Source organism: Peromyscus maniculatus, chromosome 18, assembly GCF_049852395.1.
Source record: "Peromyscus maniculatus bairdii isolate BWxNUB_F1_BW_parent chromosome 18, HU_Pman_BW_mat_3.1, whole genome shotgun sequence".
Taxonomy (NCBI): Eukaryota; Metazoa; Chordata; class Mammalia; order Rodentia; family Cricetidae; genus Peromyscus; species Peromyscus maniculatus.
Genome location: NC_134869.1, coordinates 53,378,678 through 53,404,355, shown reverse-complemented (window position 1 = coordinate 53,404,355; position 25,678 = coordinate 53,378,678). Strand labels below are relative to the sequence as shown.

The window sequence follows — 25,678 nt, the reverse complement described above, 5'->3', positions numbered from 1 at the left end:
CTCTGATAATTCTTAAGATTGCCTCTCTGGCTAAGGTGAATGCTCCGCAGATAATACGCTTGCTTTGAAAATCTGAACCTGTGTTCAGATCCCAGCACCTCTGTACTAGCTGGGCACAATGGCTTACACTGTAACCCTAACATGCAAGAAAGGGCCAAAGATAAGCTGATTCCACATATTCACTGGTCATTGGACTAAAAGGTAAGCCACAGGTTCAGTGAGAAATCCTGTCTCAAATAATAAGATGGCAAGCCATTGAGGAAAGACACCAGATGTCAACATCTGGCCTCCAAACCCCTCACATATTGGCATATATATATATATATATATATATATATATATATATATATATATATATATATATATATAGAGAGAGAGAGAGAGAGAGAGAGAGAGAGAGCCCAATTTTTTATGACATTTCTTCGAATTTGCAAGGTAATTTCCTAATACACAGCAATGGATTTCATGAGTACTCCCAAGAACATTACTAACTGTTTCCTGAGAACAAAATAGAAAATGTTATGACTCTTTTTAAAGGAAGACTCAGAAAAAGAAAATTTCTGGCAATCTTGGTTGTAATAGAAATCTCCTAAGTGATCATGAAGCAAGGGCATGCCTGAGATTTAGAGAACACATAAAAGATGATTTCTGGAGAGACTAAGATGAGTATTTAGGGTGCATTGCCACGTTCTACTATATCCACAATACCCAGCATTCAAAGACTCTTCAATGCTTCTTTGACCTTGCCAATCATTGCAGTCACAGCAGCCTGAGTTCCTGTACACACAGAGCCATCTGGGTTCTAATAAGTCAGTTTACATTGTCATCAGGACCACTCTTCCTACCATTATCCTTTGTAAATGAAAACCATCACTGAATCGTGGTGGTTCTGGTGCCTTCTCAAAAACATCAACCTCACATCCTGGGTAGATGTAGGGCCACATAAGGGACAAATATTTTAGTCCAAACTATGTGGCCAAAGCTGCCAAATTCTGATGCTTACTGGAGCTAGAACATGGCCCCCTTGTTCAACTACATCTTCAACAACTTTCTGTTTTCCGTGGTTTCCTTCAATGCCTAAGCTTGGCTGTCCTGGAACTTGCTCTCTACCAGTCTCTGCCTCTGGAGTGCAGGGATTAAAGGCATGCACCACCACACCTGTCTATGAGCCTTTTGTTAATTCCTTTTCACAAGTTGGAAATGTAGCAGTGTGGGATTTGGTCCTGAGGTCACTGCTCCCTTTATTCCATTTCTTAATCTACACTTTTCTATATGAAATAAAACTTGAAAATCACTCAGAAGTGTCCAGAGCCTCTGACAGGAACTCCTGGACATCTTTCACAGGGACTATAAAACCCTAAAATGAAGGAGATGCTCCACAGGAGGGGAGACCAGAGCTGCCCCATCTGCCTCTGTCTCCCTCCCTCTCTCCATCTCTGTGTCTGTTTCTCATTATCACTCTCTTTTTAACATCTTTTCCTTTTTGCCAAACCCAGCAACACAATTGGTGAGCTGGGTTGAACAAGTGCTGTTTGTGACACTCTATGGTCTCAGTTTGGACATACACAGCACTAGTACCTAGCAAATTCATTCCAAAACTCTTATACTGTGACAGCAATTCCAGTGCAAAGTCCAAATAGGAACTACAAAGGAGAGCCAAGGTCTGAGGCTTATAACATGTGTGAATAACAAACAGTCAAGATTCTCAAGGTATGACATCCAGAGTCTAGATACAAGTAAGTGGGTGCTTGGCTCCCTCTAGTGACACATCGTGTTCTTGCAATATTACACACACCTTGATCTACAGTTTTTAAAGATAATAATTATAAAAATACTTTAAATAAAAAGGTAAAACAACTTAAAGTTCTCCTGTGATTGAACCACTGCTTGAAGAATCATCTAAGCAAGCATTACCTCAAATGCAGACTGTTTCACTTTTAAGAAAATGTCAAACACTTTCTCTTTTCCCTGCTCAAAGATCAATCCAAAGGGGATCAGAGACTTTAATGTACAACCTAAAACTTTGAAACTGTTAGGGAGAACATAGGTAGAACTCTTCAAAATATAAGCATGGGCAAGTACTCTAACAAGGGCTCCAATAGCACTTGAAATCATCCCAAGAATTGAGAGAGGGCAATAGATTAAAGTAATTCCACACTACAAAGGAAATTACCACAAATCTCCTTTTTAAAATGGCCAACTATATATCACACGGGAGATTGATATCTAAGATATATAAAGAATTACAAAAGTCAAATACAAAAAAATTATCCAATCAATAAATGAACTAATGGAGTATATACAGTTCTCAAAAGAAGAAATACAAATGGCCAAGGGGTACTTGAAAAATGTCCAACATCCTTAGCCATCAAGGAAATACAAATTGAAATTGCTTTGAAATTCCAACTCACCTTAGTCAGGATGGCTATCATCAAGAAAACAAATGATGACAGATTCTGTCAAAGTTGTCAGGAAGGAAGAATCCTGACGCTGCAGATGAGAGTGTAAGCTGATGCCTCCACTGTGGGAATCAACACGGGGGCTGTGTTACTTCCCTGAACAGCAAACAGCCATGTAGAGACGGCAAGGTCTATCTCAGCTTGCAGTTCAAGACATCACAATTCTCAAATTTGTCTGCATGATACACCATTCTGCCATCACAATGCTGTTTCACTACACAAATGTTCAGTTTTCTGTCACAAAGATGCATTGTGATAACACGGCTCAACCATGACATCGCAATACAATGCCTTCACAACACTCAACTGTTTTTAGATAACAAAGTACCATTAAACCATCACAGTGATGCATCATGAAATCACAGCTTCACTGTGACATCAAAATGCCACATTCTGTATTACAGGGCTCAACCTTGTCTTCACAATCCATCCTTGTGCCACCACAATGCTCCATTTTGGCATATCTGTGCTCAATGGGGCCATCACAGTGGTGCATTGTAGTATCACATCTCCAGTATCACATCACAATGGTCCAATGGGCCAATATGATCCTGCAATATGACATCAAAATGCACCATTGTGCTGAAACAATTTTTCATTGTGACATCATAGCTCCTAAGTGAGGTTCCCCACTGTGACACCACTAGGCTCCATTCAATATCAATATGATGACATCACACCACAATGCTACATTCTGCCCTCAGAGTCCTTCATTGTGCCACCTCAATCCTCCATTTACATAACAATGCTCATTGTGATATCACAGCTCCTTTGAAATCTAACAGTGCTCCATTGTAGCACCATAGTGCTGCACTGTGATGTCACTGGTTCTACTGCTATATCACATGACCCGTTGTGCCATTATAACTCTCCACTTTATGTGGCAAAGCTCATTTATGCCATCACATAGTGCATTTTGACATCACAGGTCCACTCTAACATTACAATACTCCATTGTGACATTGAAATCATCAAATTTGCCATCAAATGGTACACTGAACCATCAAAATGCTCCATTGTGTCATCACAGACTCCATTATGACATCACAACACTCAACTGTGCCAACATGAAGCTGCCTTGTGGTATCACACTCTATCATGACATTATGATGTTCCACATTGACATCACAATGTTTCATTGTACCATCACATTACTTCATATTTATATGAAAGTGCTCAATTGGGCCACTACAATGGTGCGTTGTGACATCTCAGAACTATTATCACATCTTAATGCTTCATTTTTTCATAACAATCATCAACTTTGCCATCACAATAGTACGTTTTGGCTTCACATCTACACTATCAAATCACAATGCTGCACTGTGACCTCATGTTGTTCAGTTTTACTTTAACATTGCTGCATTGTGCCATTGAAGCTCCCCTGTGAAACCACAAGGCTCAATATTGCCATTGTGATGCTGCTTCTCTGCAGATAAAGTTCCAGATACCATGTCAAAGCTCTACTGTGACATTACGTTAGTCCCACCTGAATGCTCCATTGCTGCATCACAAAGTTCCATTAATGCCATCAGGATATATCAGGGGAGGTGGCACAGATAATAGGCAGGTATGATCTGCTGGAATCCCCAGGGAATAAGCTAAGGAAAGTTGGATAACAGCTATCAAAAGAGGTGGGTAGTAGTTTAAACTCTGCAGTTTAGTAAAATGGGAAATTTTGCGAAGTAAACAGGGTAGGGGGATCAAGTTTGGCTCAGAGGGATTGGCAGGTATGAGGAGCTAGCTCTCCCAGCGAGAAAGGGTAACTGCAGTCGTGATTAAGACAGAGAGCCTCAGAGAAGCAGTATAGTCCTCTAAGTAATAGATACGTTAAAGAGGAAAAAAGAGGAAGAAATGATGTGAAGAGCAGTGGCAAAAGAAGGATGGTGCCTCAAAAAACCCTCTTCTCTCACAGGAGCAGCAGCCAGTGCTCTGTCACCCCAGATCCACGATTCACACTCACAGGAAACTCAGAGCAAGTGCCCAAGACTACAGGCAGAAACATGAAAACAGAAAAACTCTAAATAGGGGAGGAAAACTGAGTCAGAATCATTGAATCACACAGAATTCGTTGAACTGGAAACCTGGTCAGAGCCAAAGTGTGCAGGGCAACAGAAACAAAAATTCCAAGCACAGTGCTGGAGGACTGCCTGGAGGAGGGGCCAACATTCACAAATGGATTCCTGTAGGACCACCCTGAGGTGTGATGAGTACCTGTGACCTGACTTCATGAAGGATAGCTCACCAATGGGACCAGTATCTGGGACCCTACCTTGCAAAGAACCATCTAGAAGAATGATAGACATCTGAGAGCCTTTTCATATCCTTCTGCTTCACATTTTGCTCTCTCTCTCTCTCTCTCTCTCTCTCTCTCTCTCTCTCTCTCTCTCTCTCTCTCATTGTTAACAGTAGCCCTGCCATTGCCTGGATGCTCTCCTGTCTTGAAATTTCCTTCACCACACATGTTAGTCCATCACCTTTCAATTCAGTCCTCACTCAAATTCTCAGGACACTGGCAGAATGAAGCTTGACTCTTTCCTATATGATCATATTCATGGCCCCAGCCTAGTTCCCATGGAATCTGCACTGGTTGATTTTTCTGTTGTTGTTGTATCAAAATGAAACAAGCTATGTAGTCATCTGGAAGAAGAAACCTCAGTTGAGAAGATCCCTCCATCAGATTGCCTATAGGCAAATCTATGGGGGCATTTTCTTGATTATTGATTTATGGGATGCCCAAGCCAAATGGGGCTGGTGCCACCCTGGGCAGGTGGTCCTGGGTCATATAAGAACACCAGCTGAGCAAACCATAGACACAAAGCCAGTAAGCAATGTTCCCTCAAGTTTCTGCTTCAGGTTTTGCCTCCAGGTCCCTGCCTTGAGTTTCTACCTGGACTTGCCTTCATGGTGAACTGTAAGCCATAAGATGAAATAAATGAACCCTTTCCCTCCCTAGTTGCTTTTGGTCATAGTCTTTATCAAAGTGATAGAAACAAAGCAGAATCCTTGTTCCCCTGTGAAACCTCATGAGCTGGGTCTCCCACCAGAATGGCTCATTGAGCTCTACTTGTGTCAATCAAGGGATTTCCTAGCCCAAAGTTCCCAACTTCTCTATACTATTCCAACAAACAAGAACTCAAGAACTGCATGGTCAGGTTTTCCCAGCAGTACCTCCACTTATTGGTACGAAATTTCTGTATTTGTTACATTTCCTGTTGTGATAAAATGCCCTGGCAAGACTTTATTGTTTTCTTCCAGTACTTTATTGTTTTCTTCCAGTACTTTATTGTTTTCTTCCAGGACTTTATTGTTTTCTTGCAGGGCTTTATTGTTTTCTTCTAATTTGTTTGCCCTTTCCTCTAGTTGTTTACAGCGTTCTTCCAATTTTCTTGTCTTTTCCTCTACACAAGCCTCTACCTTCTTCATGAAGTTACTCATAAGGCTACTTTCTTCTGCTTCTTCCAATTTTTGGTGTTCAGGTCTAGATGTTGGAGGCAGGCTAGGTTCTGGTGATGCTGTATTGCTCTTCATTTTGTTGTATGTACTTCTGCCTTGACGTCTGCCCATCTCCTTGTGGTTCCTTCTTGGTCTTATCAGTGTACTTGTTTCACAAAGAGCTGACAGATTCAGGAAGTCTCTCTCTCTTGTCCAAAAGGAAGTTCTCTTGTCCAACTCTGGTCCAGAAGGGAAGTCGGGGGCAGGATGGGAGCTGGTGGCCGGTCTCTAAGTCTCAGGAAGTGGCTGGGGTCTCGGGCAGATGGGCGTGGGGGCAGGGCACGGAGATTGCAGGGGCTGCCGGGGGGCTTGGAAAAGGGGATCCCTCCCGGTGGGGCTAGAAGGGGACCTGCCCGGTGGCCAGAACCTGGGGCCAAGTTGGGCAGGTCTTCCCAGAGTGGCTGGTGCCCAGGGATGGGGTCTGGGTTGGCCCGGGATACTCACCTCTGGTGGGGGGTGGGCTGGGGAGAGGGAGAGGGAGGCGAGAAGGGGAGAACAGGGGAATCTGTGGCTATTATGTTGAACTGAATGGTGTTGTAAAATAAAAAAAAATAAGCCATGATAACATTATTAATAGACAGTATGGAATCTGAGGGATACAAAGAGGGTAGTGGCTAATGGTAAAAACATGAATTGCAAATAGCATATTGCAAGCCACCTTATATTTCTAAATATTGTATAAAACTAATTTGTATAAAAATATAATTTTTCTATATAAAGTAATGATGAAAAAATGCCCTGGCAAAAGTAACTTAAAGGAGAAAGGGTTTCTTTCAGTTCACAGTTCAAAAGTACTGTCGATTGTGGTGAGATGTCGCAGTGGCAAGATCTTGAAGCAGTTGATCACTGACCCATTGCATCACAGTCAGGAAACAGTGAATGCTCATAGTCAGCTCCCTTTCTCCTTTTCTTGCAGTCCAGAACTGAGCCCAGGGAATTTTTGGCGATGCCCACTTTTAGAGTGGCTTTTCTACCTCAGTGAACCTAATTAAGATAATCCCTCACAGGCATCCCAGTGGCTTGTCTCCTAAGTAACTCCAGATCCTGTGAAGCCAATCATATCAACCATAATGCCTCTTCTAAGCTGGCATGCCAGACCTTCAGATGAAGGTCCTTCTGAAGAGGTGGAATGTGAGTTGAGACCTGATATATCATCCATAAGCTTTTGGGGACGAGTGTTGGAGCACCACCCTTGATAAGGCCTGGCAAGGAATTTGTCAAGATGAAGCCACTGCCGCAACTGCTACCTCCAAAATCATCTAACTTCCACCTTTATCCTTGCCAAGAAGGATGGATTTCCCAGACCCTGCCTCTTGACCCCCATGGTGCTGAGACCACTTCTACCATAAAAAAAAAAAAAAAAAAAACACAACGTAATTTGTCAGAGGGAAGCGGTGAAGCAGGTAAAGCCTCTGCCTCAATTCTTCTGTCTTCCATGTTTCCCAAGGTGCCTCACCTTGGCTGAAGTTAGGCTATGAGTGGAACTTGAGCTATGGGATAGTTTAGGGAGTTTAATCTTCAGCTGTCTAGACTCCAGAAAGAGAAACACAAGCGTGGCTTTTCTCCCCTCTCCCTTTGAGTGGACTAAAGGAATAGTCAGTGATGTGTGTAGAACACCTCTTCTAATCTGTGTGCCAGTCCCTTCTAAGCTTTAAAGTCATGGCTCTGAGCAAAGCCAAGTCTCTGCCTTTGCAGACTATACCCTCTAGCAAAGAAGGCCTGAGCTAAATACACACTCAAGCAAAAGAGCAAATGTTATCATTCTGAAGTATGTATACACCGTGAGGTATATAAGAGTGGCCACCATATGGTCCCACTTGAGGGATTTTCAAGAAGGTCCTTCTGAAGAGGTGGAATGTGAGTTGAGGCTCAAATAATGTCAAGTTACCTGTGGTTTAAAGTATGAGCTTGTGGACAATATGAGCAAAGTACAATGGCATGTATGTGAAAAATATACCATGATACCCATTCTTTCTTGTTTAGTAATTTAAAAATTAATTTAAAAATAGATAAATGTTTTTAGAAACAATAAAGTTTATTTTCATCCATTAAAAAAAAGGAATTTGCAGGCAGAGAGCCTAAATGCCTAGGAAAGAAGAATCAAACCAGCCGAAACATATAATGTGAGTAATTATAAAGATGTGAAATGTGTGTGGAGGGTTGATGGTTGATGAGTGTGGGGTGTTTTTGGAATGCTTTCTGGGAGAAGCAGCTCCTGGCAGGGCCTCCAGTCTTCTCATACCATGAGTAACATTTAGATTGTACATCTGGGTAAAACAAAGTGAATTTGTCGGGAACTTGAAAAATGATCCCACATAGAAAACTTCATTGCATTTTGTACTACAAAATTATAAGAAAAATATGCCACTAGAGAAGTATTAAAATACTGATTTATGTAATAGTTCCCAAACACTGCTTGCATCTGTGAACATAATTTTTACATTAGGTTTTGTGCCTGAAAAATAGCTAACTGTCCAGACATATAAAGCACACCTTACTCATAGCACTTAAGAGGCAGAGGCAGGTGAATCTCTGTGAGTTCACAGCCAGCCTGACCTCCATAGCAAGTTCCAGGCCAGCCAAGGCTACATAGTGAGACCCTGTCTCAAAACAATAACAAAAACTGGTAATGTTTAAAATTCTTATACTAATGATAAGTGTTTCATATTCAGTTATACCTTCTTAGTATCAAGTATTTCAGAATAATAGATGCTGGAAAGTCTAGAATGTGCATGCATGGATTGCTGTGTGTCCAGCTTAGATACTTGAATGGGACATAACAGACAGAAGTGTACCTATGAACAAGGGAACAGAAGCCAACAGTCACCACAGAGAGGTGATCTAGCACTCAGGAAGTCCAGGGGCTCACAGCTCCAACATCTGAAGCCCTCACCTTAAGCTTGCATTGAACATTCAGACACTGACTCTGCCTGAAAGTAGTCCCTTGGGTTACATTTTGATGCATCTTGGTGTATTTCCAATGCACATGTCTCACCTTGTCCTTGGTCATCTAAGGAAAAGTGACTCACATTTGCCTTATTCTTTTCATCTCAAGAAATTTTCAAAATACTTTCCTCATCCTTCTTTTCTTTGGGTCATCTAACCTCAACTCCTTCCTGACCCTTAGACAACATCCCTGCCCTGAAACTTGAGGGAAAGGCGCTCAATTGGGCAATAAAACACAATAAAAATTCTTGTGGCAGGTAATTTGGCAAAGTATTTCAAAAACACTTTTACTCAGCAGTCCTGTTTCAGGGAGTTGTACTAGAGAAAGTGTAGGTAAAGATATGTGTGAGTACGTTTATCTCAATGTCCGTGACAAACGTTAACTGTGATGACAGGACATTTCTTAAGATTATAGAACTCATACTGCAAGATATGACAGAGACATTGAAGAAACTCCCTAGGAGCCATGGCACAACATGTTCAAATGCCTTCAATAGAGTAGAAGCTGTTAAAACACAGTTTAGACAATATAATCTTGTTTTTAATTTTTGTAAACACGCATGTATACAAATACTGAGCGAAAGCAGGCAGCCGTAATTTCCCAAAAACATTATTAATATTCTGCTGATAGATATATTTTCTTCTGTATGTAAATTTATTACAACTAACAGAGTTACGTTTGCAAACTGGGAAAGAAACTCAATGCTGTTTCTAGGCCTTCTTTTACACCTTGGGCACGGTTTCCCTGCCTCTACTTCTCCCACTTGTGACTAATAGCTGAGGAGGTTTCTAGAACTGACTTTCCAAGAATCAAGAGCTGACTTTCCAGAAAAACGGACATGTGCCAAATCCCTCCAACCAACAACCAAAGTGGACACCAAGTGAAAATAGTGAACAGTTTGTTGCCAAAAACAAAAAAAAAAAGGTACACATAAAGTAAAAGTAAGTTTATAAAAGAACATAAAGGGGCAAGAGATATTGCTCAGTGGTTAAGAGCACTGACTGCTCTTCCATGGGACCCAGATTCAATTCCCAGCATTAGCAAAGTAGCTCACAACTGTCTGTAAGTCAAGTACCAAGGGACCTGACACCCATGGCAAAACATATAAAATAAAAAATAAGTAAAAAAGAAACCAGTGCAATTTCAAGAATTGAAGGCTACATCAAACTTCAGAACAGGGGGGAGAAGGCAGTATGTGTCCTCTACCTGAGACCAAAGGAGAGAATGAAAGGCATTTTTTCAAGACAGATGGAAAGAAAGTTAAGTTGAGAACACCAACATCTTAAGAGGGTCCAAGGAGATAGGGATAATTCAGGAGACAAGTAATTAAATAGACCAAGGCTACAGCAATACCAAGCAAGACTCAGGAGCTGAACTTGCAAACCAGGCAGTTGCTGTCCCTGTCCCTTACCGGCATATGGGATGATGTCAGAGAGAAAGGCTTACAATAAGGACTCAATGGGAGAAGCAGGAATGGATGTCTCAAGAGCATAACCCCAGGAAGGCACTAAACCTCAGCAATGACCAGAATTACATCATCACACAAGGTTATCTCAGCAGCCTTCCCCTTGACCTCCATTCCAGTCCTCCCCTCTGCTCTTATCATGAAGCCCAGTCAAAGTCTTAAGACCAGGTCCCGGAAGCAGAGCTCTAAACAATAAACCTGTGTCTTGGATGCTCATGGTGGGTGGAACACATCAATGCACAACAGACTGTACTCCGAGGTCTCAGATTCTCTTTTTCCTTGAGAATGTCCAGGGATCAGGCCCTTAGATCCAAGATCTTGGGAGGAAGGTGGAGTGTGGTCAAGGACCCCCAAGGTATCTCTTCATGAGCCGCCTCATGGCCCCTATGACCTCCTTATTCCTCAGAGTGTAAACAAAAGGGTTGCACATGGGGGTAACAACCGTGTAGAAGATGGAAAGAATCTGGTCCGTGTCCCCAAGAGAATCGGCCTGGGGCCTCATGTAAGCTGCAGTCGCAGTCCCATAAAAGAGTATGACCACAAACAAGTGGGAGGAGCAGGTAGAAAAGATCTTTTGACGTCCCTCGGATGTTGCAACACCAAGTATAGTGGCAATGATACAGGCATAAGAGGCCACAATCAATGAGAAGGGCATGAAGATAAAAGCTACCGTGATGAAGAGATTCCCCACTTCACCCCAGAAAGTGCTTGCACTGGCCAGTCTCAGCACAGGCAGGATGTCACACAGGAAGTGATGGATGGTGTTGGCACCACGGAAAGGCAAAGTGAAGATGCAGACAGAGTGAATGGTGCCAGTGATGATGCCCGCAAAGTAAGAGGCCCCCACCAAGCTGGCACATGTTACCTGGTTCATCAGGGTGGTATATTGCAGGGGGCAGCAGATGGCAGCATATCGGTCATAAGCCATGACAGTGAGCAAACAGCATTCAGCAATGCCAAAAAGGGCAAAGAAGTACATCTGAGTGAAGCAGCTGGCCCGGGGGATGGTGGGGCAGGAGGACCGCAGGTCAGCCAACATCCTAGGCACAATGGTGGTGGTGTAGAGGATCTCCACCACGGAGAAGTGACGCAGGAAGAAGTACATGGGGGAGTGGAGGGCAGAGTCCGCCAGCGTGAGGAGGATGATCAGAGAGTTGCCCAGCAAGGTAACCACATAGATACACAGCACACCCCAAAACAGATGGCCCTGAAGAAAGCCAAAACCTGAGAACCCCAATAAAATGAACTCTGTTACTTCTGTACCATTGTCAAATCCCATGCTCCCAAAGCCAGACTAGAAAAAAGAGGGGCTAGAAACCTTTGCAGCAGTAAGGATGAAGAGTCGTCCATGAGAGCAGCTCAGCTTGCTGAGGAGGAGGAGGAGGAGGAGGAGGAGGAGGAGGAGGAGGAGGAGGAGGAGGAGGAGGAGGAGGAGGAGAATGCCTAAGAGGATGTTGAGGAGGATGCTGATGCTGAGGAGGAGGAGGAGGATGCTGAGAAGGATGCTGAGGAAAAGCCTTAGAACTTCAGCTGTTGCTGACTCCCACCCAAAAAAAAAAAAAACCCTCCAGAAAAGGAAGAAAATCCAGAGAAGATGAGGCACACTTGAAGATCTTTTTGCTGTTGCAAGATTTCTCAGACAAGTCTGTTCCACTCACCCAGGCAGGAGCTAGGAGCAAAAAGCTGGGGGCAAAAGCAGCTTCCTTCAAGAAGGGGGCTGAGGACGTGGACAGAAAACTGGGTGAGCAGACAGAAAACAAATCTGTCAGAAGAGAAGTGGGTCCAACCAGAGGCAGAAAGTGAGTGGAACAGGCAAGAGCAGGAGACAGGAGCACAGATCTGAGGACCACAAAGGGCTGTGGAGCTTTTACCTGCAGATGGATCCCCACAGCCCTCAGAGTGCCTCTCCCTGGAGCACATCCCAGCAGATCAGTCCCCTGAGGAGCTAATTCTCAACAGAGGGAGCAAAGTGGAGGAAGATGGGAAAAGGAGAAGCAGGGAGGAAGTGGCTTCCCCTTCATTGTGCCTAACCCTAAGCTCCCTGCTGTTGGTCCTGGGTCTGGCGGGTCCTCCTCCTCACACCCAAGCACAAAGGAGAAAGAACATGTGGAGGAGGAGGATGTGTACAGAGTCCTTCTGCTAAGCACCAAGTGAGCTGGGCTCAGAAACCCTGTGCTCTAACTCCTTGGCTGGTTTCTGTAGGTGGGATTGTCAACCCTTGCCCCAAGGGCTGCAAAGCCTTTCCTGCTCTCAGAATTAGCTGTTAGCATTCTTTCCATTCCTGGAAAACAACTTTTTGCCCAATCCTGGAGATGGAACAAGTGGCCTTGTGGATTCTGGTTGGCTTCTCCCACTGGACTGTACCCACAACACTCCCAGCCCTGGCAAGCATTTGTAAACCCTTTTGTAAAATAGTGTTAATCCCTAAAGAAAATAACTATTGAAATAACCACGAGGCTGATTCTGGAAGAACTCCCAGCCCAGCACAGGGCTTTGACTTACCATCCAGCTGCAGAGAGAAGCAGTAATCTCTGAGTGTCAGAAATGGAGAATACTCTTTGGATCTCAGCCAGAAAAGATGGCACTCACAAGAGCAGATGACAGAGGCAACCTGAGATGCCCAGTGAATCGAGACTAAAGAAACAGGGCAGGTCCTTTCAATGATGTCAGTTAAATAAGAAAAACATGGCCATAGCTTGGAACCCAGTTAGGTAATCAAGAAATATCTTCCTATTCAAGGTAGTCTGTTGTCTATTTGGCTTGTTTTCCTCTTGGGTGTGAAAGTGTGAGAAAGAGTCCAAAGAGGAGGCTAGGGAGAGGGCTCTGCAGTTAAGAGTGCTTGCTGCTCCTAAGGAGGTCTGGAGTTCAATTCCCAGTACCCACATGGTCAACTCACGGCCAATCTCTTCCAGGGGATCAAACACACCCTCCTCAGGCACTGCATACACATTATAGAGACATGCATACAAACCACCCATACACATAAAATAAAATAAAAATATTTTTAAAAATTACAAGTGAGTCTTGATAAGCACATTGCTGCATGCACGAATGTGCACACACACGGGCACACACACACGCGATTTATTAATTTTCAATTAATTTTTAAAGTGTGGGAACCATAAAGATGCATCAGAAATTAATAGCATAAACTTCTCTTCCAAAGGACCCATTAGAGTCCTGGCCCCCATGTCAGATGACTCACAATCACCTGTAATTCTAACTCTAGTGGAGCCAACACCTTCTTCTGACTTCTACAGACAACTCACTCACGCTGGAGAGACGGCTCAGCAGTTAAGAGCACTGGCTACTCCCAATACCAACACACAGACACCTAATTAAAAATAAAATAAAACCTTTAAAAAAGCCTTCTTTTATGTAATACTGTTCAGTTGTGCCTGTACAAAGCACATTTTGACAGGACAGGGGATTGTGATATCATAATGCTCACTGATGTCTTCCCAATGCTGCCTTGTGTCACCAAAGTGCTCCAATGTGTTATCACTACACTTCCTGGTCTGGTCATAATGTGACTACACAATGCTCCCTGTGTCACCACAGTGCTCCAATGTGTCATCAGTACGCTTCCTGGTCTGATCATAATGTGACTACACAATGCTCCCTGTGCCATCACAGTGCTCCAATGTATCATCAGTATGCTTCAAGGTCTGAAACTGAGAATGCTGGGAAGAAGGAGAGCAGAGTCAAGGAGTCACCATCCAGACACAGAGGAAGCAAGATGAGAATGCCACAGTGAGAAAAGGTACCAAGCCATGTGAATACACATAGATAAGAATTTCTGGTTAATTTAAGAGTAAGAGCTAGTTAGTAATAAGCCTACACTACCAGCTGAGCATTTATAAGTAATATTAAGCTCTGAGTCAATTATTTAGGAAGCAGCTGCTGGGTATTTGGGAACAGGCAGGCAGGAGAGAAACTTCTGCATACATGACATTACAGAGAGAGAGAGAGAGAGAGAGAGAACTTAGAACACACAGCTCTAAATGTGATGTCTCCATCAAATGTCTCCCCTCAAGAGCTCAGGGATGCCATGGAAGAGGAGCCAGGGTTTGGGGAAACAGAGGTGACAGAGGACATGAGGAGAATGTTAGAAGAGTTTGTCCTGGAGGGAAACATAATAGGCACTTCCCCAGAGACAGAAAAACTAGTGCATCTACAATTAATTAATATGGGTAACATTTTAATCAAATTCCTTTGAGAGCCATTAGACACTGGAAGATATAAAAACCTGGGTATAATGTCAGGACTCATATGAACCAAAGGGAAAGACTGAGGAAACAAAATTGCTTAATTGTTTCAAACTATCCTTCCAATTACTGTTTATGGTTTGCTTGTTTGTTTGTTTTGTTTTTTGGGGGGGATTTTTTTTCCTATTTGGAATATCATTTGCTTCCATATGAATTGTGAGATTTTTTTTCAATTTATGCTAAGAATTGTATTGGAAATTTGATGGGAATTGCGCTGAATCTCTGTAGGATATTTTTTGGTAAAATAGCCATTTTTACAATATTAATCCTTCCAACCCTGGAGCATAAGAATTCTTTCCATGTTCTGATATTTCTTCAGCTTTTTTCTTCAGTGTCTTACAGTTCTCATTAAATGAGTTTTTCATTTCCTTTGTGAGATTTATTCCGAGATATTTTTGAGACTGTTATGAGTGGGATTTTCCCCCCTGATTTCTTTCTCTGTTTGTTACTGGCATATAGGAAGGCTACTGTTTTTGTGTGTCACTTTTATGTCTTGATACTTTGCTAAACATGTTTATCAGCGTTAGGAGATTTTGTCTCTTGTATCTCAAATTTTCTAGAACTTTCATCCTGAAGGAATTTGGATTTTGTCAAAGGCTTTTTCTGCATCTAAGGAGATGACCATGTAGTTTACATCCTTGAGTCTATTTATATGGTGGTTTAAATTTATTGGTTTATGTATGTTGAATCATACTTGTATCTCTGGATTGAAGCTGATTTGATCTTGGCCAATGAGCTTTTAGATGTGTTCTTTTTTTCATAAGATTAGTTTTGTCACTTTTTATTATTTTTAAATGTTTCATGTCATATGTTTTGATCATATTTTCCCCTACAAAATAAATAACTCTCCTTTATACAAGAAACAAAAAGAATGAAGATATCTGGAGAGCAATCACATTCACAAAAATACTTCTTAAAATTAAGTACCTTGGAATAAATCTAATCAATAAAGAATTTGTAATAAAAGCCTAGACATTATAAGCTTTAGAACACTGAAGAGAGAAACCAAAGATGACACAGGGAGAGATCCATACACTTGGCTTGGCAGGTTTATTATGTAAATGGTATCTATAACACACAATGCTGGACAAACTGGATATCAACATGTAAAAGAATGAAACGTGCTCTTCCCCTCTCGCCCTACACACAAATCATTTTCAAATAGATCAAAGAGCTCAATATTAGACCAGAAACTCTGAACATTCTAGAAGAAAGAGTAGGACGTACACTTCAGGATACTTGCTCTGGTAGGGACATTCTGAGTACGACACCACTCACACAGAAAACAAAACCAGCACTCAAGGGTGGAGTGCCATGAAAACTGTTAGTCAAATGCAGAGACAGCATAGAGAATGGGAAAATATCTGTCAGTTACACGTCCAACAGTGGACTGTTGTCTGGAATTTACAAAGAACTTTAAAAAAAAAAAACACTAAACATCAAGAAAAACAAAAACCCTGAACATAAAAGACAAAGTTTGTCAGATGACTACAGGAATAAGTGTCTTCTGGCCACAGCAGGGGTTTTTTCTTACAATATATTATAATTATGGTTACCCCAAACTTCTTCCAGTTCCTCCCCACCTCCCTTTCCATTTAGATCCACCACTTTCTGCCTCATGTTAGAAAACAAACAGGCATCTAAAGGATAAAATATAACAAGATAAAACAAACAACAACAAAAACCCCAATCAGAATAGAACTTCTGAACAAGCCATATGGAAACCTATTTTATAAGTCTCATGTTTGGGGATGGGGGGTGGTGTGTGTGTGTGTGTGTGTGTGTGTGTGTGTGTGTGTGTGTGTGTGTGTTGTGTTGTGTGTGTAAATCTGATGAAGAACACTGGTTTTGTGTCATTTGAATATAGGCTTCTATATTTAAATACTTGTTTCAAGTTAATGGTGCTGTTTGGGGGAGTTTATGGTACCTATAAAAGGAGCAAACTCATTGGAAAAATACCTCACTGAATGCAAGCTTTGAAGGTTTATGTTCTCACACCACTTCCTACTTTCTTTTGCTTCCTGTTTGTGTTTTAAATGTGATCAGGCAGCTTCATGCTACATCCTTCATTCCATTCCTTCCCTACCACAGTGAACGCTCCCCTCTGGAATCATGAGCTGACATTAAACCCTGTTTTTCTGGTTTTCGTCATGGTATTTTATCAATAAACAGAAAAGTAACTAGAAGAGTGATTCTACAGGTCCCAGGAGTCATTTTCATAGTATCATTTTGCTAAATATCAAAGTACAAAACTTCTCTCTACATTTGTATTTCTATCCTCATAAACCAGTGTTACTCTCAGATCTTATCAGAGAAATTTCTTCATGTAATGCAGGATCATTAATGCAGAAACTCAAAACCAATCAGATAAATGATAAAGGGACCAGACAACTTCTGACAAAAAAAAAAAAAAAAAAAAAAAAACCAAGGTGGTTTTCTCACTCCGCCCGCCCATCACGCCAGTGCTTGTCGTCACGAGGGTCCCTATTGACATTCACTCGAGAAGCCACTCAGTTCTTGGTGTCCCTCTCCTTGCTTCCCAAAGGGTGCATAAAACCCTGCGCTTCAGCAAAGCCCTCAGCATGAAGGCAAAGCCAGCACCCTAATCACTCCATTGCCGCTTTAAGAGAGAGCTAATAATAAATGTGCTGCTAAAGGTCAGTGTGGACTTTCACACCTAACCAGATGGTGATGAAGTAATGTCCGACTCAGGAAAAAGGGAGAAAGTGAGAGAGCATCTTTCCTCTTCTCACAGTAGTTTAATTTGAAAGGACCTTCTAAAAAGCAAATTGGTTAAAAATAATCCCATTTATTTTCAACGTATTTGGACATTTTCCAAACTTGAAAGGACAGGAAAGCATAGACTAATTTTAGAAATGAAATGGCAGGCTTATATGATTGGCTAGAGAATATGGTAATCTCTGCTGCACATACGCCACAATATTGGCTTCAACTTTTAATTGAAAAGATGGTTATTAATATTCATTTCTCTTGATCTAACATCCTATTGTTTTCCACTCAAAGAAAACCATACTCCAGCAGATAATAAAAAAAAGCCTTTAGCAGGAAAATGAATTTTTACTAGACACCTTAGTTTATGTTAATTGTTATAACAAAATACTGGAAGTAGAGCTAACATTATAAACAAAAATAAGTTTTTATTTTTCACATTTTTGGAACTTCAGGAGTATTGTGCCAGAATCAGCTGAGTTCTAATGAGAGCCTCAGGGTGAAGGGTATTGCAATTCCAGGGTGCGTATGGAGAGCAGAGAGCAACTCAGAGATTGGACTTGCTCTCTCTGTAGGAAATCTTGGGATTCTCTGAATTACCCTTTTGAGGGAAGCTACAGCAATGAACTATGGCCCTTCCACTATGTCCCACCTCTTAAAGAGCCCTCCCTGCTACCTTTCAGCATCGACACACTAAGGAACAAGGCGCCTTCACATGAAACTGTGGGAGACAAACTCCTCCTCTCCTCTCTCCTCCTCCTCTCCTCTCTCCTCCTCCTCTCCTCTCTCGTCCTCCTCTCCTCTCCTCTCTCCTCCTCCTCCTCTCCTCTCTCCTCCCCTCCTCTCCCCTCCCCTTCTCTCCCCTCTCCTCCTCTCCCCTCTCCTCCTCTCCCCTCTCCTCCTCTCTCCCCCTCCTCTCCTCTCTCCCCCTCCTCTCCTCTCTCCTCCTCCTCTCCTCTCTCCCCCTCCTGTCCTCTCTCCTCCTCCTCTCCTCTCTCCTCATCCTCTCCCCTCTCCTCCTCTCCCCTCTCCTCCTCTCCCCTCTCCTCCTCTCCCCTCTCCTCCTCTCCCCTCTCCTCCTCTCCTCTCTCCTCTCATAGGGAACCTAACCTAGGACCTCCGCAATTGCACTCACTGCTCCTAACCCCTGAGCTTTTCTCCTCCTGCTTTTCTCCTTGGTCTTTTTTGGTCTTCTCTCTTCAGCTCAGGTTTCTCCTATTGATTCTCTCTGCCTGACAGACACACCCATCCTTTCTCTGCCTAGCTATTGGCCCTTCAGCTCTTCACCCATTAGGTGCTTAGGCCGGCAGACCCAAGCAGATGCAGCACATCTTTAAGTAATTAAACACACATCCTGGCATCATTACACAAATGCAGCATCAACAAAGGTAACACGCTTTTACACAGTTAAAAGTAACAGTCTACAGCATCAACAAATGGAAATACATCTTTGCCTACTTAAAATAATATTCTACAGCAGTCCTGTTGTGATGTGATTTGCAAATATTCATGAAGAGACACATAAAATATGATAGAAAACTATGTAAAACCAAAGACGTAGTTTAAGACACTCCATTGGAAGAGAAGTGCAAACCATCTACCAAAATGTTAGCACAGGTCATGGGGGGGAGGAGAATTATGAATGATTTTCTTTCTTTTTCCCCCCTCACATTTTACACATTGTCTATACAGAAGCTTATTAATAGTTATTCTTCTGAGGTCAGCCTTGTCTAACCTTTCCAGCCCCCTATGACTCTAAGACTTCCTCTCTGTACTGCTAAGCTCAGTTCACATTCATCACCCATTTCTCTCTTTCTCAGCTTCACAGGGAATCAAAGCAGATGATGAAAAATCAGACTTTCAGTCAATTCATTCTCCTGGGATGCACAGATGCACCGGAGCTTCAAATCTGTGTTTTCCTATTCCTCCTCCTCACATACATTCTCAGCATTATGCGAAATCTCACTATTACCATCCTCACACTGCTTGATTCACACCTCCAGACACCCATGTACTTCTGCCTCAGGAACTTCTCCTTCCTAGAAATCTCCTTTACATCCACTTTTACTTATTGAATGCTGGTCAGCATCTCCACAGGACTTAAGACCATCAGCTTTGCTGGCTGCTTCACTCAGTACTTCTTTGCCATCTTTTTAGGAGCCACTGAATTCTGCCTTCTGACTGCCATGTCCTATCACCGCTATGTGGCCATCTGCAAACCCCTGCACTACACCACCATCATGAGCAACAGGGTCTGCACCCTGCTGGTCCTCTGCTCTTGGCTGAGTGGCTTCCTAGTCATCTTATTCCCAATCATCTTGACCAGTCAGCTGGACTTCTGTGCATCCAATGTGCTCAATCATTATTACTGTGACTATGGGCCCCTCATAGAAATAGCTTGCTCAGACACAAGGCTGATGGAACTCTTTGACTTTCTCTTAGCAGTGGTGACCTTGATAGTCACCCTGGTGCTGGTGATTCTCTCCTACACTCGCATCATCAGGACCATTCTGAAGATCCTTTCTGCACAGCAGAGGAAGAAGGCCTCTTCCACGTGTTCCTCCTACATGGTTGTCATCTCCCTCTCTTATGGAAGCTGCATCTTCATGTACATAAAGCCTTCAGCAACAGAAGGAGTGGCCGTCAATAAGTGTGTGGCTGTGCTCAATAACTCAGTTGCCCCTTTACTGAACCCATTCATTTACACTCTAAGGAATAAGCAAGTAAAACAAGCTTTCAATGATGTGGTCAGAAAAATAATGCATCTTTATTCGTATTAGTGGCCTCAAAATAAATGGAAATGTTGGGTGACATTCAGGCTATGCCTCCTCTTTGTTGAAGTGAATTTCAGGGAAGCTTGGTATGACTGTGTGTCCACAGTCTGTTTCCAACCAGTTCAAGAATTTCTGTTATCTACCTTTAAAGAATGAAAGAGGGGGGCTGGAGAGATGGTCCAGAGGTTAAGAGCACTGGCTGCTCTTACAGAGGTCCTGAGTTCAATTCCCAGGAACCACATGGTGGCTCAGAACCACCTGTAATAAGATCTAGTTCCCTCTTCTGGCTGCAGGTATACATGCAGGCAGAACACTGTCTACATAATAAATAAATAAATAAATAAATAAATAAATAAATAAATAAATAAATCTTTTAAAAAAAAGGTATGATGGTATTGTATTCCCCAAAATATTGTGCATGCTAATAAACTTATCTGGGGTCAGAGACAGAGCAGCCACAATATTAAACATAAAGGATAGACAGTGGTAGCACCTTTAATCCTAGCATTTCAGAGGCAGAAATCCATGTGTTCAAGGATACAGACAGGCATGGTCATTCATCACGCCTTTAATCCCAGAAAGCAAGCCTTTAATCCCAGGGAGTGGTGGTAGAAAGCAGAAAGGTATATAAGGTGTGAGGACCAGAAACTAGAAGCATTTGGCTGGTTAAGCATTTGGCCTGGTTAAGCATTTTGGCCTGGTTAAGAATTTCGCTGGTTAAGCATTCAGGTTTTTGAGCAGCAATTCAGCTGAGACCCATTCTGGATGAGGACTCAGAGGCCTCCAGTTTGAGGAAACAAGACCAGATGAGGATCCAGCCAGGTAAGGTAGCTGTGGCTTGTTCTGGCTCTCTGATCTTCCAGTGTTCACCCCAATAACTGGCCTCAGGTTTGATTTTTTTAATAAGAAACTTTAAGATTCATGCTACAAAAGGGACAGAAAAATTATCTTGGCAGACTGTACACAGAATACAACTAGCTAAAATTCTTTTGCTTTTCATAAATTGGAGGATCAGCCTAATGACTGCACCTCTATTATTTCAATCATCATCTTTTAACTCAATTGATAATTATCAAAATTGCAAATGCACTGTGTCAGAAATTGCTACCTCTTTCTCAGAAGAGATTATTAAACTATGTGGGATATTCTTTTCTAGATCACTTTTCTTTGGGCTCTAAACAATTGCTTTCTAGAGTTTCTTACTCTGATAATTCTTAAGATTGCCTCTCTGGCTAAGGTGAATGCTCCGCAGATAATACACTTGCTTTGAAAATCTGAACCTGTGTTCAGATCCCAGCACCTCTGTACTAGCTGGGCACAATGGCTTACACTGTAACCCTAACATGCAAGAAAGGGCCAAAGATAAGCTGATTCCACATATTCACTGGTCATTGGACTAAAAGGTAAGCCACAGGTTCAGTGAGAAATCCTGTCTCAAATAATAAGATGGCAAGCCATTGAGGAAAGACACCAGATGTCAACATCTGGCCTCCAAACCCCTCACATATTGGCATATATATATATATATATATATATATATATATATATATATAGAGAGAGAGAGAGAGAGAGAGAGAGAGAGAGAGAGAGAGAGAGCCCAATTTTTTATGACATTTCTTCGAATCTTGCAAGGTCATTTCCTAATACACAGCAATGGATTTCATGAGTACTCCCAAGAACATTACTAACTGTTTCCTGAGAACAAAATAGAAAATGTTATGACTCTTTTTAAAGGAAGACTCAGAAAAAGAAAATTTCTGGCAATCTTGGTTGTAATAGAAATCTCCTAAGTGATCATGAAGCAAGGGCATGCCTGAGATTTAGAGAACACATAAAAGATGATTTCTGGAGAGACTAGGATGAGTATTTAGGGTGCATTGCCACGTTCTACTATATCCACAATACCCAGCATTCAAAGACTCTTCAATGCTTCTTTGACCTTGCCAATCATTGCAGTCACAGCAGCCTGAGTTCCTGTACACACAGAGCCATCTGGGTTCTAATAAGTCAGTTTACATTGTCATCAGGACCACTCTTCCTACCATTATCCTTTGTAAATGAAAACCATCACTGAATCGTGGTGGTTCTGGTGCCTTCTCAAAAACATCAACCTCACATCCTGGGTAGATGTAGGGCCACATAAGGGACAAATATTTTAGTCCAAACTATGTGGCCAAAGCTGCCAAATTCTGATGCTTACTGGAGCTAGAACATGGCCCCCTTGTTCAACTACATCTTCAACAACTTTCTGTTTTCCGTGGTTTCCTTCAATGCCTAAGCTTGGCTGTCCTGGAACTTGCTCTCTACCAGTCTCTGCCTCTGGAGTGCAGGGATTAAAGGCATGCACCACCACACCTGTCTATGAGCCTTTTGTTAATTCCTTTTCACAAGTTGGAAATGTAGCAGTGTGGGATTTGGTCCTGAGGTCACTGCTCCCTTTATTCCATTTCTTAATCTACACTTTTCTATATGAAATAAAACTTGAAAATCACTCAGAAGTGTCCAGAGCCTCTGACAGGAACTCCTGGACATCTTTCACAGGGACTATAAAACCCTAAAATGAAGGAGATGCTCCACAGGAGGGGAGACCAGAGCTGCCCCATCTGCCTCTGTCTCCCTCCCTCTCTCCATCTCTGTGTCTGTTTCTCATTATCACTCTCTTTTTAACATCTTTTCCTTTTTGCCAAACCCAGCAACACAATTGGTGAGCTGGGTTGAACAAGTGCTGTTTGTGACACTCTATGGTCTCAGTTTGGACATACACAGCACTAGTACCTAGCAAATTCATTCCAAAACTCTTATACTGTGACAGCAATTCCAGTGCAAAGTCCAAATAGGAACTACAAAGGAGAGCCAAGGTCTGAGGCTTATAACATGTGTGAATAACAAACAGTCAAGATTCTCAAGGTATGACATCCAGAGTCTAGATACAAGTAAGTGGGTGCTTGGCTCCCTCTAGTGACACATCGTGTTCTTGCAATATTACACACACCTTGATCTACAGTTTTTAAAGATAATAATTATAAAAATACTTTAAATAAAAAGGTAAAACAACTTAAAGTTCTCCTGTGATTGAACCACTGCTTGAAGAATCATCTAAGCAAGCATTACCTCAAATGCAGACTGTTTCACTTTTAAGAAAATGTCAAACACTTTCTCTTTTCCCTGCTCAAAGATCAATCCAAAGGGGATCAGAGACTTTAATGTACAACCTAAAACTTTGAAACTGTTAGGGAGAACATAGGTAAAACTCTTCAAAATATAAGCATGGGCAAGTACTCTAACAAGGGCTCCAATAGCACTTGAAATCATCCCAAGAATTGAGAGAGGGCAATAGATTAAAGTAATTCCACACTACAAAGGAAATTACCACAAATCTCCTTTTTAAAATGGCCAACTATATATCACACGGGAGATTGATATCTAAGATATATAAAGAATTACAAAAGTCAAATACAAAAAAATTATCCAATCAATAAATGAACTAATGGAGTATATACAGTTCTCAAAAGAAGAAATACAAATGGCCAAGGGGTACTTGAAAAATGTCCAACATCCTTAGCCATCAAGGAAATACAAATTGAAATTGCTTTGAAATTCCAACTCACCTTAGTCAGGATGGCTATCATCAAGAAAACAAATGATGACAGATTCTGTCAAAGTTGTCAGGAAGGAAGAATCCTGACGCTGCAGATGAGAGTGTAAGCTGATGCCTCCACTGTGGGAATCAACACGGGGGCTGTGTTACTTCCCTGAACAGCAAACAGCCATGTAGAGACGGCAAGGTCTATCTCAGCTTGCAGTTCAAGACATCACAATTCTCAAATTTGTCTGCATGATACACCATTCTGCCATCACAATGCTGTTTCACTACACAAATGTTCAGTTTTCTGTCACAAAGATGCATTGTGATAACACGGCTCAACCATGACATCGCAATACAATGCCTTCACAACACTCAACTGTTTTTAGATAACAAAGTACCATTAAACCATCACAGTGATGCATCATGAAATCACAGCTTCACTGTGACATCAAAATGCCACATTCTGTATTACAGGGCTCAACCTTGTCTTCACAATCCATCCTTGTGCCACCACAATGCTCCATTTTGGCATATCTGTGCTCAATGGGGCCATCACAGTGGTGCATTGTAGTATCACATCTCCAGTATCACATCACAATGGTCCAATGGGCCAATATGATCCTGCAATATGACATCAAAATGCACCATTGTGCTGAAACAATTTTTCATTGTGACATCATAGCTCCTAAGTGAGGTTCCCCACTGTGACACCACTAGGCTCCATTCAATATCAATATGATGACATCACACCACAATGCTACATTCTGCCCTCAGAGTCCTTCATTGTGCCACCACAATCCTCCATTTACATAACAATGCTCATTGTGATATCACAGCTCCTTTGAAATCTAACAGTGCTCCATTGTAGCACCATAGTGCTGCACTGTGATGTCACTGGTTCTACTGCTATATCACATGACCCGTTGTGCCATTATAACTCTCCACTTTATGTGGCAAAGCTCATTTATGCCATCACATAGTGCATTTTGACATCACAGGTCCACTCTAACATTACAATACTCCATTGTGACATTGAAATCATCAAATTTGCCATCAAATGGTACACTGAACCATCAAAATGCTCCATTGTGTCATCACAGACTCCATTATGACATCACAACACTCAACTGTGCCAACATGAAGCTGCCTTGTGGTATCACACTCTATCATGACATTACGATGTTCCACATTGACATCACAATGTTTCATTGTACCATCATATTACTTCATATTTATATGAAAGTGCTCAATTGGGCCACTACAATGGTGCATTGTGACATCTCAGAACCATTATCACATCTTAATGCTTCATTTTTTCATAACAATCATCAACTTTGCCATCACAATAGTACGTTTTGGCTTCACATCTCCACTATCAAATCACAATGCTGCACTGTGACCTCTTGTTGTTCAGTTTTACTTTAACATTGCTGCATTGTGCCATTGAAGCTCCCCTGTGAAACCACAAGGCTCAATATTGCCATTGTGATGCTGCTTCTCTGCAAAGATAAAGTTCCAGATACCATGTCAATGCTCTACTGTGACATTACGTTAGTCCCACCTGAATGGTCCATTGCTGCATCACAATGTTCCATTAATGCCATCAGGATATATCAGGGGAGGTGGCACAGATAATAGGCAGGTATGATCTGCTGGAATCCCCAGGGAATAAGCTAAGGAAAGTTGGATAACAGCTATCAAAAGAGGTGGGTAGCAGTTTAAACTCTGCAGTTTAGTAAAAATGGGAAATTTTGCAAAATAAACAGTGTAGGGGGATCAAGTTTGGCTCAGAGGGATTGGCAGGTGTGATGAGCTAGCTCTCCCAGTGAGAAAGGGTATCTGCAGTCGTGATTAAGACAGAGAGCCTCAGAGAAGCAGTATAGTCCTCTAAGTAACAGATACTTTAGAGTGGAAAAAAGAGGAGGAAACGATGTGCAGAGCAGTGGCAAAAGAA

General features: G+C 42.0%; 1 protein-coding gene and 1 pseudogene across 1 annotated transcript; one reads left to right on the top strand and one right to left on the bottom strand.

Moving 5' to 3' along the window:
* Positions 1-10,706: 10,706 nt before the first annotated feature.
* On the bottom strand, positions 10,707-11,645 carry LOC143269339 (olfactory receptor 10P22-like). Its single transcript, XM_076554407.1, has one exon. The coding sequence runs from the start codon at positions 11,643-11,645 to the stop codon at positions 10,707-10,709; it is 939 nt and encodes a 312-aa protein (XP_076410522.1).
* A 7,560-nt stretch (positions 11,646-19,205) lies between these two features.
* On the top strand, positions 19,206-20,144 carry LOC143269309 (olfactory receptor 6C4-like; annotated as a pseudogene).
* Positions 20,145-25,678: the final 5,534 nt, after the last annotated feature.

Coding starts and splice junctions, on each gene's coding strand:
- LOC143269339 (XM_076554407.1), bottom strand. CDS start 11,645: ATGGGATTTGACAATGGTACAGAAGTAACAGAGTTCATTTTATTGGGG.